Below are 16,881 nucleotides of genomic sequence, written 5' to 3' on the forward strand. Positions count from 1 at the left end.
GTGCATTTTCCAGATTATACTACTCAAATACATTAAATAATTTTTGTAGCCATTGTAGACTATTGCTTCATTTGTATTAAATTTCAAAAGTAAAATCTGAAATATTACCCCAAAAAGAATGATTTTTTTAAGCATCTGTTGAATTTATTCAGCATAACCAGAGACAGTGTCTTCATATTGGTAAACAGATACAAACACAAAAGTACAGCACAATACCCATGTTTTGCCCAAGTGCATTCCTCCTCAGGTTCATTTATATGTTTTCATATGCCACAACCCATCATTTAAATAATGGATATTCTCGATGCCAATTCCTTTGTTGACTTTCTCAATGTCCTCTGCATTCATCTTCATGACTCCAACACACAGAGCGTGCTCTTTGCCTTCCGCCATTACTGCAACAATGGTATCCACTGCAGCAGGGTAGAGCTTGGCTCCAAGAGACGTTAAGCCTGGACACATGATACTTGCTCCGCTGAGGACAAATTTGATGGCTCCTTTATCAACTTGCTGATGTGGCAATATAAAGGGATATTTGTGAAGTAACCTTAGGGTTGGATAAAAAGGTCCTTCTCGCTGCCTGAAAAAGAGTAACTCTCCATTTACTGTAAGGATTTCTACGTGTTCGTGGCATCTTATTATTTTCACTGGATCTTTCTTAGGCATGATTTGATTAAGCCATGGTTCAATACCTGGGAATTGCTCTATCAATTGGTTCTTAATACTCTTCATGACTGAAGTTTTCAACTGGATACAGTTGGACACATTCTCTCTTTCATTAAATTTCTTGAACATGATCCAAGGTGAAGGGTGTCACGGTAGGGAAGGGCCCAGACAGGAAAGAAATTGAATTAAGAAGAGTCTGGCGGTTGCCCTTACCGGAGGAAGGCCAGCACGACAAGTCGGAGAAGTGACGCCAACCGGAAAGTGAGACAGTCTGTCGCACTTTGCGGCAGGGCAGCGACATCTGACCGCTTCCGCCTCTTTGAACTCCGCATTGGCGCTTTTGCCTTTTGTTTGGGGACGTAACTGAGAGGGCGGGACTTGAGAATGGGCGTAAGAAAGGGCAGTTCCTCCCAGTAGCAGGAAGCTAAACCAGAAGGGTGTTCCTGAAGTCATCCCGCAAGCTCATCAGGTCTTGTCGCCAGAGTTCAAAGCAGCAGATCTGTTCTTGAGATGTTCTCTAAACTCAGGTGAGATAGAATCACGGTTGAATTTTGATTCCTAAAGACTTGTTTTAATTGTCTTCAGCTTCAATCTGAAGTTACATATGAGCAATTGATGGTGGGTTCCACAGTCAGCCCCTGGCTTCAATTTAACTGCGGATAAGGAGCTTCTCCATAATCCTTTCCCACAGATGTAGCCAATTTGGTGTCGTTGTATTCTATCTGGAGACGTCCAAGTGTAGAGTCACCTTTTGTGTTGTTGAGAAAAAGTATTTGTTATGAATGTCATTGGTCTTTAAAGTTCTACTGTTATCACATGATCTCCAGTTTTGTTTCTATTACCAAGAACATCTTTTCCAACTACTGGTCTTTCCTCTTTGTTACCAACATTTGAATTCCAATCACTAATAATGATTAAAGTATCTTGCTTGCTTATGTGTTCAATTTCAATCTGGAGATGCTGGGAGAATTCTTGATTTTCTTCATCACTAGTTTTAGGGGTTGTTGCATATTTTGAATAATGTATTGATTGGCAATGAGTTTGAGTTTATTGCACTACTTGTTTCTCCCTGGGTTAGTCTCGATAGAATACCCTTTGCCAACCTTGCCTGTAGCCTTCACCTTTGAACTTTCCTTATAGAAGTCTTTTCACATTGTTGTCAACTCATGTTTCCATTCAACTGGAGGATAAGAGTGTAAAACTGTGGTGAAGACGGCTTCGAATCCAATAAAATCAGCATCTTCAGCATCATCTAATAACTTGATTGAAATGTCAGTTCATGTTGTGTCCTACCTTGTCACTGAATAAACCTGGGGAAAATGATGCCTTTGGATTATGATGTCAGCAGAAAACATGGAAAATTCTGTGGACCTTCAGAGGAACAAACTCATGTGTCTTGGAGAACGAACAGCCAGAGTGCTCCTTTGCAGGGGGCATGGACACATTTTGTCTCACCTACTTTGGACACATTATCTATTAGGAGAGACTAGTCACTGAGTAGAGACCTCATAATTGGTAAAGTAGAGGATCAGAGAAAAAAGGTGAAGACTTATCAACAAGATGGATTAACACAAGGTTACAACAAAGGGCTCAGGTAGAACCAGGCAATGATTCATTCTCTTGTATCTAGAGTCACTGTGAGTTGAAACTGACTGGAGGACCCCATAACAATTTATTGTGTGCTGTCAAGTTGATTCCAACTCATAGTGAGTCGATAGGGCAAGGCAAAACTGTCGTAGAGTGGTTCCAATCTTTACAAAAAGGAGCACTTGTGACACAGATGTTAAACACTACACTGCTAACTAGAAGATCAGTTGTTAGAACCCACCAGTTGCCCCATAGAAAAACAAGATGACAGTCGGCTTCCATGAATATTTGTAGCCCGGAGTAGTTAGTTCCACCCTGTCCTATAGCGTTGCTATGATGGCTCAGTGTGTATTGCTTTTGATCTTACATGGGAGGTTAGTGGCAGCTCCCCAGTTATATCCCCACATGGTAACTAGGCTAACAATTGGCATTGGCTAAACCTTTATCTTAGACCAAAGTGTAATAGCATATCAATACTACATTATTCTACCTTGTTCTTCAAAAAACTTAAAAACTCTAAGTTCTTGATGCGGATTTGTCATTGTCTGTTGTCAGAGGATGCACAAGTGATTGATGACAGGTCCTTAGTGGAAGGCTGACATTGGTACTGCAATTCCATGTCTCCGTGTGTAAACACAAAGAAGGTTTGAGTTATTCGTGAACAGAAGCTTTCAGATAACGGTCTCTAGAAATTTTCCTTATGAGTTCACTATCACTGGAAAACTGGTAGAGAGTATGGTATGCACACTAAACAAGCCTCCCAAGTTAACATGATGCTTTCATTTAGAATTTCCTAAGTTGCTGAGTTAGATCGACTGGAGGTAAGACTCTTACTCACTGCCGTGGAGTTGTTGCTGATGAGGTAGAACTGCTCCTGTGAACTTCCGAGACTCTGCAAGAGTAAAAGCCTCATCTTTCCCCTGAAGAGGGGGCTGGTGCTTTTGAACTATTTGTGTTTTGCAACCCAAAGCATAACCACTACTCAGCTCAGCCAGGGCTCTTTGAAAATGGGACAAAAGACACACAAATCTCTGCTTTCCACATTTTCAGATGAAACCTGGTTCTGGTGGAATGCTGCAACAGGGATCCAGCCAGTCACATCTTTAAACAATAGCCTAAAGTCATGAACTACCTTAATCTTCCAAACAAAAATTCAGAGAACTGTAGAGCTAGAAAAGATAACATCTTCTTTATTTTAGTAAGTATAATACAATCACGACTTCATGCTTGACTATGTGAGATCACGCTGGACTATGTGAAATCGGTTAGGACTCACACCCACTCATGCTTAATTCACCCAAACCCATTGCCATTCAGTTCATTCTGACTCATAGTTACCCTGTAAAGGGTTTCTAGGACTGTCAATCCTTAGGATACCAGACAACCTTTTCTCTCTCCCATGGAGTGACTAGTGGGTTTGAACTGCTGACCTTGAATTTAGTAGCCCAACAATTATCCCCCAGTTACCAGAGCTCTTTATCCTTGGAGCATTCTTAACTGATGTCAACTGATCTTTATATGGAGCCTGTATGTCAGGGTTGAAGTGACCTAGCTCTCCTACGTTTCCCCAGTTACTTGATTGTTTATATAAGGGTGAGAATTACGGACAAAACACGGAGTCAGATGGTCCTTAGAATTTCACTGCTTGGAATAGAAACTGCGGAAATTATCCAAAGTCTGTGCACTGATTAATATCTTAAAAGACTGGAACCAGCAACACTGACATTACAGGAATGATGATTTATGGTTTTTTCTATTTCCGTATGATAGAATACTATGAAAATAATAGTGTTAAGTGTCATTAAATTGAAACTCTGCACGCAGAGTGGAATTCCTCCACATGGTTTTCTAGACTGTCATCTCTGTGGGAGAAGGTCACCATGTCTTTTCTTCCGCAAAGCCTCTCTCAGGGTGACTTGTCAACTTTTAATTGATAGTTGAGTACTGAAACATTGTACCATCGTGGCTCTTTGGGAATATAATAACATTGTATTGTAAAGAATTTTTAATGACATGTTTTTTAATGCTTAAGCTTAATGGTAGGTGAAAAACGGGATATAAAAAATGATATGTCACAGATTTCAGCCATATTTTAAATTAATAAATTTCTATTTCACATATTTTGAAAGTTGCTAGAAAGACATACATCAAAATATTACTACATGAGCAACAGAAGACAAATTAGATAACTGAAACATACTAAAAATCAAATACTCATCAAAAGACTTTATCAAAGAGTTAAAAGAGAACGTACATACAGATGGGAGGGTGGAATCCAGAGTCTAATCTCTGAAACATACAGAAAGCTTTTAACAACTCAACAACAGAAAGATAAACAACCCAATTTAAAACTGGGGAAAGGTGCATGAATAGACACTTCCCTAAATAGTGGATCAATAAAGTATTGTAACACATCGTGATTATATACAGGGTTTCTGAGGCTGTAAATCTTTATAGGAATAGACAGCCCCATCTTTTTCCTGTGGAGCAGCTGTTGGCTTTGGACTATCAACCTTGTGGTGAGCAGCACAATATCTAGCCCACAGAGCAAAGAAAGTAGATGATGCCCAGTGACTACTGCCAACTCTTCTGACCAGTGACATACTAGAAAGTCTTATGGGGGAAAAAAATGTAGAACAAAATTTTAATTCTTATCAGTGGCATCACTAAAGTTGGTGTCAAAAAAATCTTTTTTAATAAAATAAAAAATAAAGTTGGTGTCACCCAGTATTGGAATCCCTGGTGGGCCTAGCTGGTGAAAGCCCCTCGTGAGCAGAGCAACCCAGTCTTGCCCCATTGGGACGAAGGGCTTCACCTTTGCCAGCTTTGTCCTTCACAGTTCCCCACTGCCCACCACCCCCACCCCAACTGGCCAAGGCAGGGACCTTCCTTTCTCTCCAACAGTGGGTGCCATGGCTCATCCACCCACACACTGACAGACAGACTCGGGCAGAGGAGTGGTGACAAGTTATCACACTGAGTGACAGCAGCCCCGCCCCCTGCACAATCCGTCTACTCACCACTGCTGCCACTGTGAACCCGGGGATCATTATGATGTCACGCCTTTCTGACAATGTGGGGAAGTATGGACTGGACCCCCTAGTAATGCTAGTTATTCTTTGTTAAAAACTATCCTTAACTTACTGGTCAAATAAAGATTAGTAGAGGAACATGAGTGCCTATTGTCCTGAAAAAAAACCTTTAATTTTTAACTGAAAGTACTTCCAGAAGTGGCATTTCAATTAAATAGTAGATGGGATCACAAAATAAACAGTATGACTGTCACTCATGAGTGACACTCATACTGTTGGTTTTATATTTTAAAAATATATGATCAAATAGTCAACATTTACCCTAAAGCACAGATAGAAACAGGACGTGGGGAGGGCAGAAAAGCTTGATTAGTGGACACAGAACAGTCAGAGCTAAAATACAGAAAAATGGGGAATATTGACACAAGTGGAAAATGTAACTTATATCACTGAAAAATATGTGTGCTGCTGCTCTTAGGTGGCGTCGAGTCGGTTCTAATCCAGAGTGACAGCAGGCACAATAGAATTAAAGCACTGTCTGATCCTGTGCATCGCCAGTGTTGCTGTGTTCAAGTCCATGGTTGCCTTCACTGTCTCCATCTGTCTGGGTGTCTTCCCTTTCTTCACTGACCCTCTACCAAGCATGACATCCTTCTCAAAATCCCTCTTGATAACATTCACAAAGTACTTGAGATACAGGTTTGCCCCTTTTGAGTCTATGAAACATCTGACTTGGATTTTTAGAAGGTTTCTTCGAACTTTATGGATAGAAATTATTAAATCGGAGAGAATTTGCTGCATAAACTTTCACTGAAAACTCAAAAACATTTAATAGATATAATAATTATATAATCTTTATCACAGATATTTAAGATTTTCTCTTTGTGTGATTTTTATTTTCTAATTTGAGTATGTATTACATTTACATTTAAAATAAAATTAGTAGGGAGAAAATGTGAGCAAGTAGTCTTAGGTGGGTGTTTTCTTAAATTCTTATATTCACAGGAGAATAAATCAGATATGTTTTGAACTTAATGCCTGCATATCTACCATAAAAGCAGCTTCAAAAATAAATTATCCTCAAGAATGTCCTTTATAAGTCCTTTGAAGAATTTAGTTAACGTTTAGCTTTTGAGATAAATCAAACCCCCAAATTCTGATGAAAGAGTAACTGTGATACGACGGTGAGAGCCTGCAGTGGCTTCTGATTAACCTTGGAAGCTGCAGGCTTCTAAAAAGCATGTAAAACTCTTAGAAGCCTCACATGGTGTCTTTCAATGTACTTAAGCAAAGCTTTTTTACTCTACAAATAATGAAATACTGCATTTGAGCAAGTGTTTCACCATCAAAATGATTCATCTGGTGTCTGTGTATAAGTTTGTATCCATAATTTAAAATCATCCTGTAATATTCTGGTTGGCCATCCGTTAACTACAATATTGTCACAGGTAAGTGCTTAAATCGCCCTCTGGAATGTGGCAAGATAGAAGTGAGCAGTAAGTATAGTTGGTTTTGTAGATAGCTTGGTGTTGTGATTGAGAAAGAATGAATATCTAGGAAGGGTGACTGGAGAAATAGGGGAAAGTTCAGGACAGAAAATTACCTGTTTTTAAAACAAACAAACAAACAAACCAAAGTAACCTTTTGCTCACCCTGAGTGTGGCGAAGAAGAATCAGACAGAGAGAGGAGTGCAGAGAGAGGCAGGACGCGGATATCAGCCAGATTTGGAGCAGCCCAAGATGGAAAGGATGAGCCGTGGACTCTGTGAATAAAATGAAGGAAACCTTATTGTCTTGCATAGTTGATTCCACTTAACATTATTGAGTGCTACTTGGAAAAGAAATGGGGTGATGGACCCAAAAATCTGAGTTTCATCAGAGACCACAAAAGAATGGAAAACGAAGGATCATGGTGGAATGGACAAGAGCTCGAAGGAGACATCAGAGCGCCGTGTTCCACGGAACAAGAGGTGAGGGAGAGCACTCTGAGAATATGGTGGCACTGTGCGCTTTGTCAGGATGGAAGAGGGGCGTTCCCTGAGTGTCTGCCTGTGTGTGTTTGCTAAAGAAACTATAGAACAACCTAAAATAACCAGTAAGCATAGCTGTCTACAGAGGATGGGAGGAAAGGACAGCAAGCTAGACATTAGAACTCAGAGTACTTTAATGGTTTCAATATAGGAGCTGTGTAAATGCTTTACATAACTTAAAACAGTTTAAGATAGGGACCCTTAAGAATTGTAACCCTACTGAAATGAATTGGTCTATGTATTCAGATACTAGCATTTCACCAAACTCACTGCCATTGAGTCAGTGCCGACTCATAGCAACCCTCCAGGACAGCGTAAAACTGCCCTGTGGGCTTCTGAGACGGCAACTCCTATGGGAGTAGAAAGCCCTTTCTCCCAAGACATTAACATAGCCCTTTGAATACTCTCACATGGCTCAAAAACAAAATATTTGAATATGCATTTCTAGTAATACAGATCAGAGACAGGAAATCTTAAACTGCATTCGGTAGTCTTGCTGCTAGTAGAAATATTTGAATTATTTTAAAACTATTACATATGTAGATACACATACACAGAGAGAAAGGACTATGTAATTGTGAATTCTAATGATGTTAGAAGAGAAGCAGATTTTGTCAAGAAAAAAGAGCTACAAATAGGAAGGGGGAAAAAAGAGCAAGTACAAAAGCGGCCATTGGAACTGCAGCCGGGATTGGGATTCCAGCCCCTGGTCTGTAAGACAGGGATTGAGTTCCCGCTGTTAGCGACATATCTTATCTGGCAATGAAAAGGTCTAGAAGGGGAGCCCTGTAAATGTTTAAGCAAAAGGTTAAGCACCCTGACTGAAAGGCAAGTGGCTTGAACCTCTCCAGAGGCCCCTAGGGAGAAGGACATGGCGATCGGATCCAGTCAGGAAAATTCTCCAGGGGCCCTTCAACTAAGTCTACTTGCAGTAGAGTTAGTTGAAGGGAGCCTAACAGCAATGGCAATGGCAGCAGAGTTGTCATGAAAAGTTTGTTTGAAAATAAGATCTAGGACCATAGACCACCCTGCAGTAATAAACACCCCTAGGACTCCAACTGGGTAATTTAAATACCATTTCCCACTAAAAAGGAGCCAGGGCTGTCTCCAGCACTGGAAAATAAATTCTATAGAACATGCTCAGGTATCCTGTTGCTCCTCAACCTAAGGTGTAAATCCTAAAGAAACAGGAGGTGTAAAATGAATAGAGACCTGCACATCCATGTTCCAGTCACAAGAGCAAAAAGATGGAAACAACCAAAGTACATGCAGACAATGAAAGACTAATGCAGAATCTGTGAGACACATGAAAACGTGATTGAACCTGAAGGACATGATGCTAAATGAAATCAGGCCACCTACAAAAGGATATTACTGTGTGGGATGACTATTATCAACAGTCAAGAAAAGGTTTTCAAGTAAAGAATTCGTCACTGACAGTTACCAGAGGTGGGAGGGGAAGGACGAGAAGTCGCTGCTTGCTTAGAGGACAAATAAATGTTAACTTGGGTGAAGGGGAGAGCAATGTACAATAACAGGGAGGTTAGCAAAAAATGATTTATAAAATAAAGTTGGGGGTTATTAACCAAAAATAAAGTTTACTAGAATCACATCAAAAGGAGCTAAACACCTTGACAAGTCTCTAAAAATTAACCTTAGACATTGAAAGTTGTGTTCCTAATACTCATTCCCCTTGCCCCAAATTAACTTTTAAAGGTTGCCAGAACACCAGATCCATTACTCTGAAAACTGATAAAGGCAAACAAACAAAAACCAAGCATTTGACGGCTTTTCCTTTATAAATCCTATGTCAGGTTAATTAAGTAGTTGACAAGGAGTATTATCCGTTATAGATAATGAATGCAGAGGGAATGACTGAATTAGACTATCACCATTTTGCAACCGCTTATGAAATCATTGAATTGACTCGATCTGGTTAGGTTTTAGTTTGGTATGAAATAATTCAGCTGACAACCACCATCACTGGCTGCTAGAGCCCCTCCGTTGGCCGGGAAGCTTTAGAATGGAAATCTCAGACTGGCTGCGCTAAATTCCTGGATTGATCTTACCTACTACAAGCAGACAATTATGTCACATACACCCTACTGTGATACAATCGAAAATAGGAATATGTAGAAAATTTGAATCCATACTGTTGCGGGCATCTCATAAAGTTCATAGAAAACCATTTATTCCATATATAAAATAAGCAAGCATTGAGGCCTAATGAACAACTTGCAGGAGTTACAGCGCTAGAGAGCTGGCTAAACATGAGAATGGAGTCCGCTAAATTCAGAAGGCAGGAGATGCTATGCAAGTGTGCCCCAGTTCCTTCAACAAAGCATTAGCATGATAAAGCTGTGAGAGGAGATGACTTTGATTGTACATCAAAAGAGGCTTCAGAGGCATGTGGACCAAAGCAATTCGGAGACCTTATCTGCATGCTGATTCTAGCAAGTCAGTTATAAAAAGACCTGTTTGATACCATCTGAAAATTAATCATAAAAAGGTGTTTTTACTTACACTGGGCCAAAGAAATGGCTTGCAGAACTTAGTTTATTTGTTGTTATTCATTCTTCAAAATTAATAAAGCTAGGGGAAGAGCACAGGTTGTTAAAATGATGCCGCTGGGAGATTAGCCTCGTCATCCAGGAAGCTCTCTATCTGGCCTGCCTGGGGGGCAACTGTTATCACGACTTTGATCTATTAACAATTCTAGAGGGGGGGGGGGCTATGGACTTTAGCTTGTTAAAATGACACTGAGAAGGGGTACCTGAGGAACTGCTTCCTGCTGGGAGAACTGTTTACAGTCTTTAGAAGCTCCCACTTCAAGGGCTAGCCCAGGGCTTCTCAACTGGGCCTGCACTTTACACCCCCCTGGACACCTTTCACAAGTACTCTAACCTGAGCTTACCCTCCAGAGGCGACCGGACTCTGATGAGAAGCCAGGTTTGACACCCGTACTGACCAGAGACTTGGGAATACAAGAACCAGCCAGTTCCCTGGAGCCAGATGGATTTGAATGCCAACTCTCCTATAAAACAGATATATAAACTGAGTGCCTCCGATTTCTTACTGTCAACAAGATAAAGATATTAACACATACCAATTTTATGTTACTGCTGAGAAAACGGAATTAAACATGTAAAGCATCTGAAGTCTCTGACATACATCAAGACCGTTTTAAAAGAGATCCATCTTCAAATCTTTTTGTCTGATGAGCATCTAGCTATTTTATTCAAAGATGGGTTCCACTCCTACTTACTAAAATCTCTGAGCCAAGCAGGAAGACAGTCTTAACTCTTCCTTATTTTACTAGGACCACCCTCCAACGGATCCCTTCCACCCTCCTGACTGAGTAAATGTTCTTCCACTTCAAGCTCTGCAATGTTCCTTTTACCTTTTTTACAGTGTTCAGAAATAATTTCTTCCATTGGGATTTCAATTATTTAGGGTAGCCGAGGGTGGCGAACAAAAAAATAAAACCCACAACAAGCAATGCTATCGGCCTGCGATTGTTAGGTGCCATCGAGTCTCCTCCAGTCCATAGCAACCCCATGAACAAAAGAATGAAACACCACCCAGTCCTGGGCCATTCTCATAATGACTCTATGTTTTCATGCCCTGCAACTGTTGCGAGGCCATACTTTTTAGGTCCGGTGAAAGCTCCACTAGAACCAGGAGATCATGGATAGGCCTTGTGACTACAACCAACTTCATTGCCATTGAGTCCATTTTGACTCGTCCTCATACTCGATAGGACAGAGTAGAATTCTGTGGATTTTTGAGACTGGAAATTTTTACAGGATAAGAAAGCCTTTTAAACTGTTGATCTTGTGGTGAGCAACTAAAGCATAGCCCACTATGTCAGCTGGGCTAGTATTTGAAATATTGATGGCATCGCTTCTGGCATAAGAGCAACATTTTACAGGATGACAAATGGGTGGTAAGATGTCTTAGAACAGAAATACTTAGAGCAGGAAGCAGTCCATCAGCAGAAAGCACAGAGACACTCGTAACTGAAATACATTCATACAGCATGGTTTTTAATTATCTAACATATTTCTAAATTTTTCGTTTACCTCCCCATCAGCAGAGCCTCTGTAGAGAAGGTGGCATATTTGCATGAGATTGACCCGGAGTTTAATCATCTGTGCCACTGGAAAACTTAGGTTTATTTAGATAACTAAATGAATTTGTTATTTTTCTTTTCAATCACTTTGCGGCCCTCTCACACATGAAAGTAGTGTGAAAACTATGAATTCTTCTAAAATACTTTTTAAAAAATGAATCAAACCTAAATCCGGGTGGAAACTTGACTGGTCTTCCTGGGCTAAAAGGGTCATAGACACAAACTACTACCAGACATGCATTTTCACCACGGAGCATACATTGCTTTCTTCTGTGACTTGTTTTACAAAGCATTTCCTACCATGAGGAAATATCAAAACATGATCAATTTCCTATAGAGAATTCTAGCTACCCTGTCGTGGAGGCATAGAACACCTTGATAGTTCCATGTGCATCATGAGCAAAAGCAGTGACTCTGTAGAAGAATAACTAGGAAAAAGAAAATCAGATTAAATAATTAGTGTCAATTAGCTTCAGCAGAATCATTCTATAAACAATTGGTCTCCAGTGCCCTGCTTAATTATGTGAGACTTTCATGTTCCTTACCAGGCTCACTTTGATTCATGTTGACTCTTGAGCTTCTCAGAGGTCTAATTAATTATTGTCTTGTAAATAAACCCTGGGTAATTAAAGGTGACACAAAAGTATATAGTTAGTACCTTTAAAACAAAAAAAGGTAATCCAGCAGAAGACATTGACTATGGACTGACCTTCCTTAATATTTTTCAGGCAAGTCCCATTGTGCACTTCAAATAAATGCCTGGCAGTTGTGACTGAATGCTGACAAGCATCCCCCTACTTTACATACCAGGAAAGGAAACTGTATGTTATTTTGCCTTTTAAAGTATTTTGCATTCACTAGACATTATTCCAATGTGGTCTGAGACCTAGTTAAAATACATTTTCAAACACCCAATTTAAATAATCAGTTTATTTTCAGGGTATTGTAGAGAGTGCATGCACAACCTACACATACAAATACACACATATACACACACACAAATAACTCTAAAGTAAATAACATTCTATTATTCAGATGTGTCTGTGAAAGCGGGCACCTGGCCTCACTAGCTCTTCAATGGTATTTCCCTTGCCTCCTAAGAATCTTTGATGCAAACAAGTGTATCTCCCCCAACCAAGCAAGCGTAGCTCAATATTTTGCACATTAGTGAAGACAGTAGTTTCTCTCTTATGTTTATATAAGGGCCTATAAAACTTTTCTCTAGTAATTTTTCTGTTGTTCTTCTTAAAAACTATATAATGTCATATGGGAGTCCATTTTCAAAGAAATTCATAAAGATTCTAATTTTTTAAATCATTTTATTGGGGGCTCATACAACTCTCATCACAATCCATACACACAGCAATTGTGTAAAGTACATTTGTTGCCCTCATCCTCAAAGTACTTGTTCTTCACTTAAGCCCTTGGTATCCGCTCCTCGTTTTTCCCCCTCCCTCTCTGCTCCCCCCTCCCTCATGAACCCTTGATAATTTATAGATTATTATTATTTTGTCATATATTACACTGTCTGACATCTCCCTTCACCCACTTTTCTGTAGTCTGTCCCCCAGGGAGGAGGTTATATGTAGATCCTTATAATCGGTTCCCCCTTTCCACCACACCTTCCCTCCACCCTCTGGTATCGCCACTCTCACCACTGGTCCTGAAGGGGTCATCTGTTCTGGATTCCATGTGTCTCCAGTTGCTATCTGTACCAGTGCACATCCTCTGGTCTAGCCGGATTTGTAAGGTAGAATTGGGACCATGATAGTAGCTGCGGGGAGGAAGCATTTAAGAACTAGAGGAAAGTTGTATGTTTCATTGTTGCTACACTGCACCCTGACTAGTTCATTTCCTCCTCACGACCCTTCTGTAAGGGGGTGTCCTGTGGGTCTTCCTTATGCACAACCCTCATTTACATTATATGTTTTTTGTTCCAATTTATTACATTACCAAACATTGGGCAGTTCCAAGTCATGATAATCCTGGTAATTGCCAAATTGAGTCATGTTACAAATTTTTAGAGACTTATGTAGATTACAGACTCTCATTTGCACTCACTGGATTCTAAAATGGCGCAACACAGAACCTCCTAAACTCCTTGAGCCACATTTCAGTATTGTTTGCATTAAACGTGGTTGGCTCCCTGGTCGTGCACTTTCTTGCAACCACCACTGACATGATAGCTGAGCGCTTGCGTCCCATAAATCTCCTGGGACTGAAAGCACCTGTACTTTAAAAGTGAAAAGGCTGGATTATATTGAATTCCATGTTTTACATTTTAAAAATAAATGGTGTGAAATGTTTGATCATGGTTTTTTTAGTCTTTTACACATTAATATTTTATTTCTTTAATAAACTGTTAAATTCCACTTAGTAGTGATAAACATTAGCAATTTTAATTTTGTAAAGTGAGTTAAATAGAACTAGCGGCCAAAACCATATCAACTCTTACACTTTTTAGAGAAAAGCTTGATGGTGTGGAGAAGTGATATTTCCGGGGTGGGGGGAGCAGCAGGGGAAAGTGTCTGAAACAAATGAACAGAGTCTTCACTCAGCTGTCATGTCCAGAATGTTTCCTAAAATGACGTAGCTTGAAGGTGAACAAGTGGCCATCTAGCTCAGAAGCAATAAAACCCACACAGAAGAAGCACACCAGCCTGTGCGATCACGAGGTGCCAAAGGGACCAGGTATAACACATCATGCAAAATATATATATATATATATATATATATATATATATATATATATATATATATATATATATACCATAGTGAATGAAGGGGGAAGTGCAGAGTGGAGATCCAAGGCCCATTTGTCAGCCACTGGAGATCCCCTCATAGAGGGGTTTAGGAGAGGAGATGGGTCAGTCAGGGTACGATGTAGTACCAATGAAGAACACAGCTTTCCCCCAGATCTTGGGTGTTTCCTTCCCCCAACTACCATGATCTGAATTCTACCTTGCAGGACTGGATAGGGCAGAGGTTGTACACTAGTGCATATGAGGGCTGGAGGCACAGGGAATCCAGGTGGACGATACCTTCAGGACCAGGGGTATGAGGGGCGATGCTGGGAGCGTAGAGGGTGAGTGGGTTGGAAAGGGGAAACTGATTACAAGGATCTACATGTGACCTCCTCCCTGGGAGATGGACGGCAGAGAAGGGGGGGAAGGGATACCCGGATAGGGCAAGATATGACAAAATAATCTATAAATTATCAAGGGCTCATGAGGGAGGGGGAGCAGGGAGGGAGGGGGAAAAAAAGAGAACCTGATGCAAAGGGCTTAAGTGGAGAGCAAATGCTTTGAAAATGATTGGGGCAAAGAACGTACTGATGTGCTTTATACAATTGATGCATGTATATGTATGGATCGTGATAAGAGTTGTATGAGCACCTAATACAACGTAAAATAAATAAATAAATAAAATGACGTAGCAAAGTTTGCAGTAACAACTCTTTTTAAAATGGCATTCCAACAAATCGCGAAATTACTAATAATCTGCCTCGAACCACAGTTTTGTGGTTAATATTTGCCCAATTTGAATTCACTTTTAAAATGGATCTATATAAGCCTCTGCTTATTAAGACAGTAATAAGAAACCCACTGAGGAAAGACTTAAGGAGGGCAAATTGCTTATAAATTTAGATTGTAAAGGTTACAATTCAACTACAGCCCACAAATACATCAGAATATTAAAAGTTAACGAGCTATTATATTTCAAAAAAGTTTTTTAATGTCACATTAGATTTTAGGGCATGTAGGTTAGGCATCAGGCTGCTAATTTAAGGTCAATGGTTCGAACCCCATTCCACAGGAGAAAGGTGAAGCTGTCTGCTCCCGTGAAAATTTGTAATCTCAGAAGCCACTCGATGACAGTGCCTTTAGTTTTGCTTTAATACCAACAATTAAAGGAAAAGAGCATCCCAAAGAGGAAGTATTCTTTAATAAATTTTATTGTGTAGAATGTGTAGACAACCCACCAAGAAGCTCAAAATATATATATTTGCCCACAAAGACATTATGTAAAATATAAAATGTTTAATAAGTACGTATAATAAAAAACACAAAGCAGCAGAAGTAAGAAGAATTCTCTTAGGTAGAATTTAGTGACATCCTGGAAAAAACTTTGTAGCTTGAGGCTGAGCATCGTCAAAGCAGACGGCAGGCACTATGACATGTTAAATTATCCACATGATGTATAGCTTAATGAACCCCTTGTGTTGATCACGCTTGGCATTAATCAAGAGCCATGAACAGATTCTCTTATTTTCTCAAAGCTGCTCGGATAAACTGCAATTTCATTTAACCTTGGACAGCAACTTTAATAGCTTCCTCGGGACAACTGTCGATACCTTCCTGGGTATACAGTGATTAAACCACAACCCAAGATGCATGTCATGAATTTTCTTCATTTGAAATTAGAATTTTTATTCTTAACAACTATTTGCATAAAATATGCCAAAGACACCGAGATGTGTGAAGATTTGCACCGAGCCAAAGACAAAATTTGCCACGCTGTACTACAGACTATTAATTAACAACATATTCATGAGAATGTTTATTGAGATGTTTGTTTTACTTCTTTCAAATAACCTTTGCCCAGGATAGAATCAACATAGGGAAGAAATTTAAAGTTGACCTGAACTTTGAAGCAAATTCCCTTTACTGCTACAGTGTGCCAAAAACACACCCTCCTAGCATACAGTGTACCAAAGATGCACCTTCCCAGTATACAACTATTTTTCTCAGTTTTAGTGCTTTAAATGGGGACAAACAGATGGACCTACCATCAGGACCAATAGAAAAGTGATTTCTGCATATGTAATGAACACATAACTGGAAGAGTCATACTAAAGATGTATTGCTTTTGATCTCAAGTATAATGGCTTGCTAATCTGATGACCAGTTGATTTCTCACAATTTAAGACAATAGTTGAGCAAATGAAAAACTATTAGACCAGTGTGTCTATACACACAGATGCTGAGACCCTTTATCCAAGCAATTCTCTTGATAGTAGACAAGGTGAAGTTTGCAGATGTGGATATGGAGTTTGAGAGTGAATAGCTGTAAGATCTCTCTCTCTCCCTGCTAGAGTTACACCTCGGTCCTTGGCTCTGCACGAGAATGAATTCACGCCGAAGCCTGGCTCGTGATCCAAGTGAATTTAATGAGAGTTCAAAGAAGCTTCAGGTTTTACACGGCACCATAGGATTCCTTTTGACCATGTGGCCTGGCAGAGACTGCTCAGGGTCACGCAAGGATCTCTCTCCCAAGTTTTCCTCTGAAAAAGACCCCTCTCCCTCTAGGTTCCTGCCTTTTCAAGGATTCCTGGGGGAGGCGTGGTGAACGACCCCAGGTCAATCCCATTGGCTGAATTGCAATCACCTGGCCCAGGTGGGCTGATCCAGGTTTAACGCCCATCCATGCCCAC

At 40.1% G+C, this 16,881-nt stretch overlaps 1 protein-coding gene and 1 long non-coding RNA gene across 3 annotated transcripts in view; one reads left to right on the forward strand and one right to left on the reverse strand.

The window, feature by feature from the left end:
- Positions 1-249: 249 nt before the first annotated feature.
- Positions 250-824, reverse strand: LOC142456432 (malignant T-cell-amplified sequence 1-like). The gene has a single exon (XM_075557580.1). The coding sequence runs from the start codon at positions 793-795 to the stop codon at positions 250-252; it is 546 nt and encodes a 181-aa protein (XP_075413695.1). The 5' UTR covers positions 796-824.
- A 259-nt stretch (positions 825-1,083) lies between these two features.
- The window catches only part of LOC142456433 (uncharacterized), a 57,268-nt gene continuing 41,470 nt past the window's right edge, over positions 1,084-16,881 (forward strand). For both annotated transcript variants that reach the window (XR_012786071.1, XR_012786072.1), the window contains exon 1: positions 1,084-1,193. This is a non-coding gene — a long non-coding RNA (uncharacterized LOC142456433). The remainder of the gene's footprint in view (positions 1,194-16,881) is intronic.

Source organism: Tenrec ecaudatus, chromosome 9, assembly GCF_050624435.1.
Source record: "Tenrec ecaudatus isolate mTenEca1 chromosome 9, mTenEca1.hap1, whole genome shotgun sequence".
Classification (NCBI taxonomy): domain Eukaryota; kingdom Metazoa; phylum Chordata; class Mammalia; order Afrosoricida; family Tenrecidae; genus Tenrec; species Tenrec ecaudatus.

Bases quoted from the DNA above. Each gene is read 5' to 3' on its own strand.
- LOC142456432 (XM_075557580.1), bottom strand. From the start codon at position 795: ATGTTCAAGAAATTTAATGAAAGAGAGAATGTGTCCAACTGTATCCAG.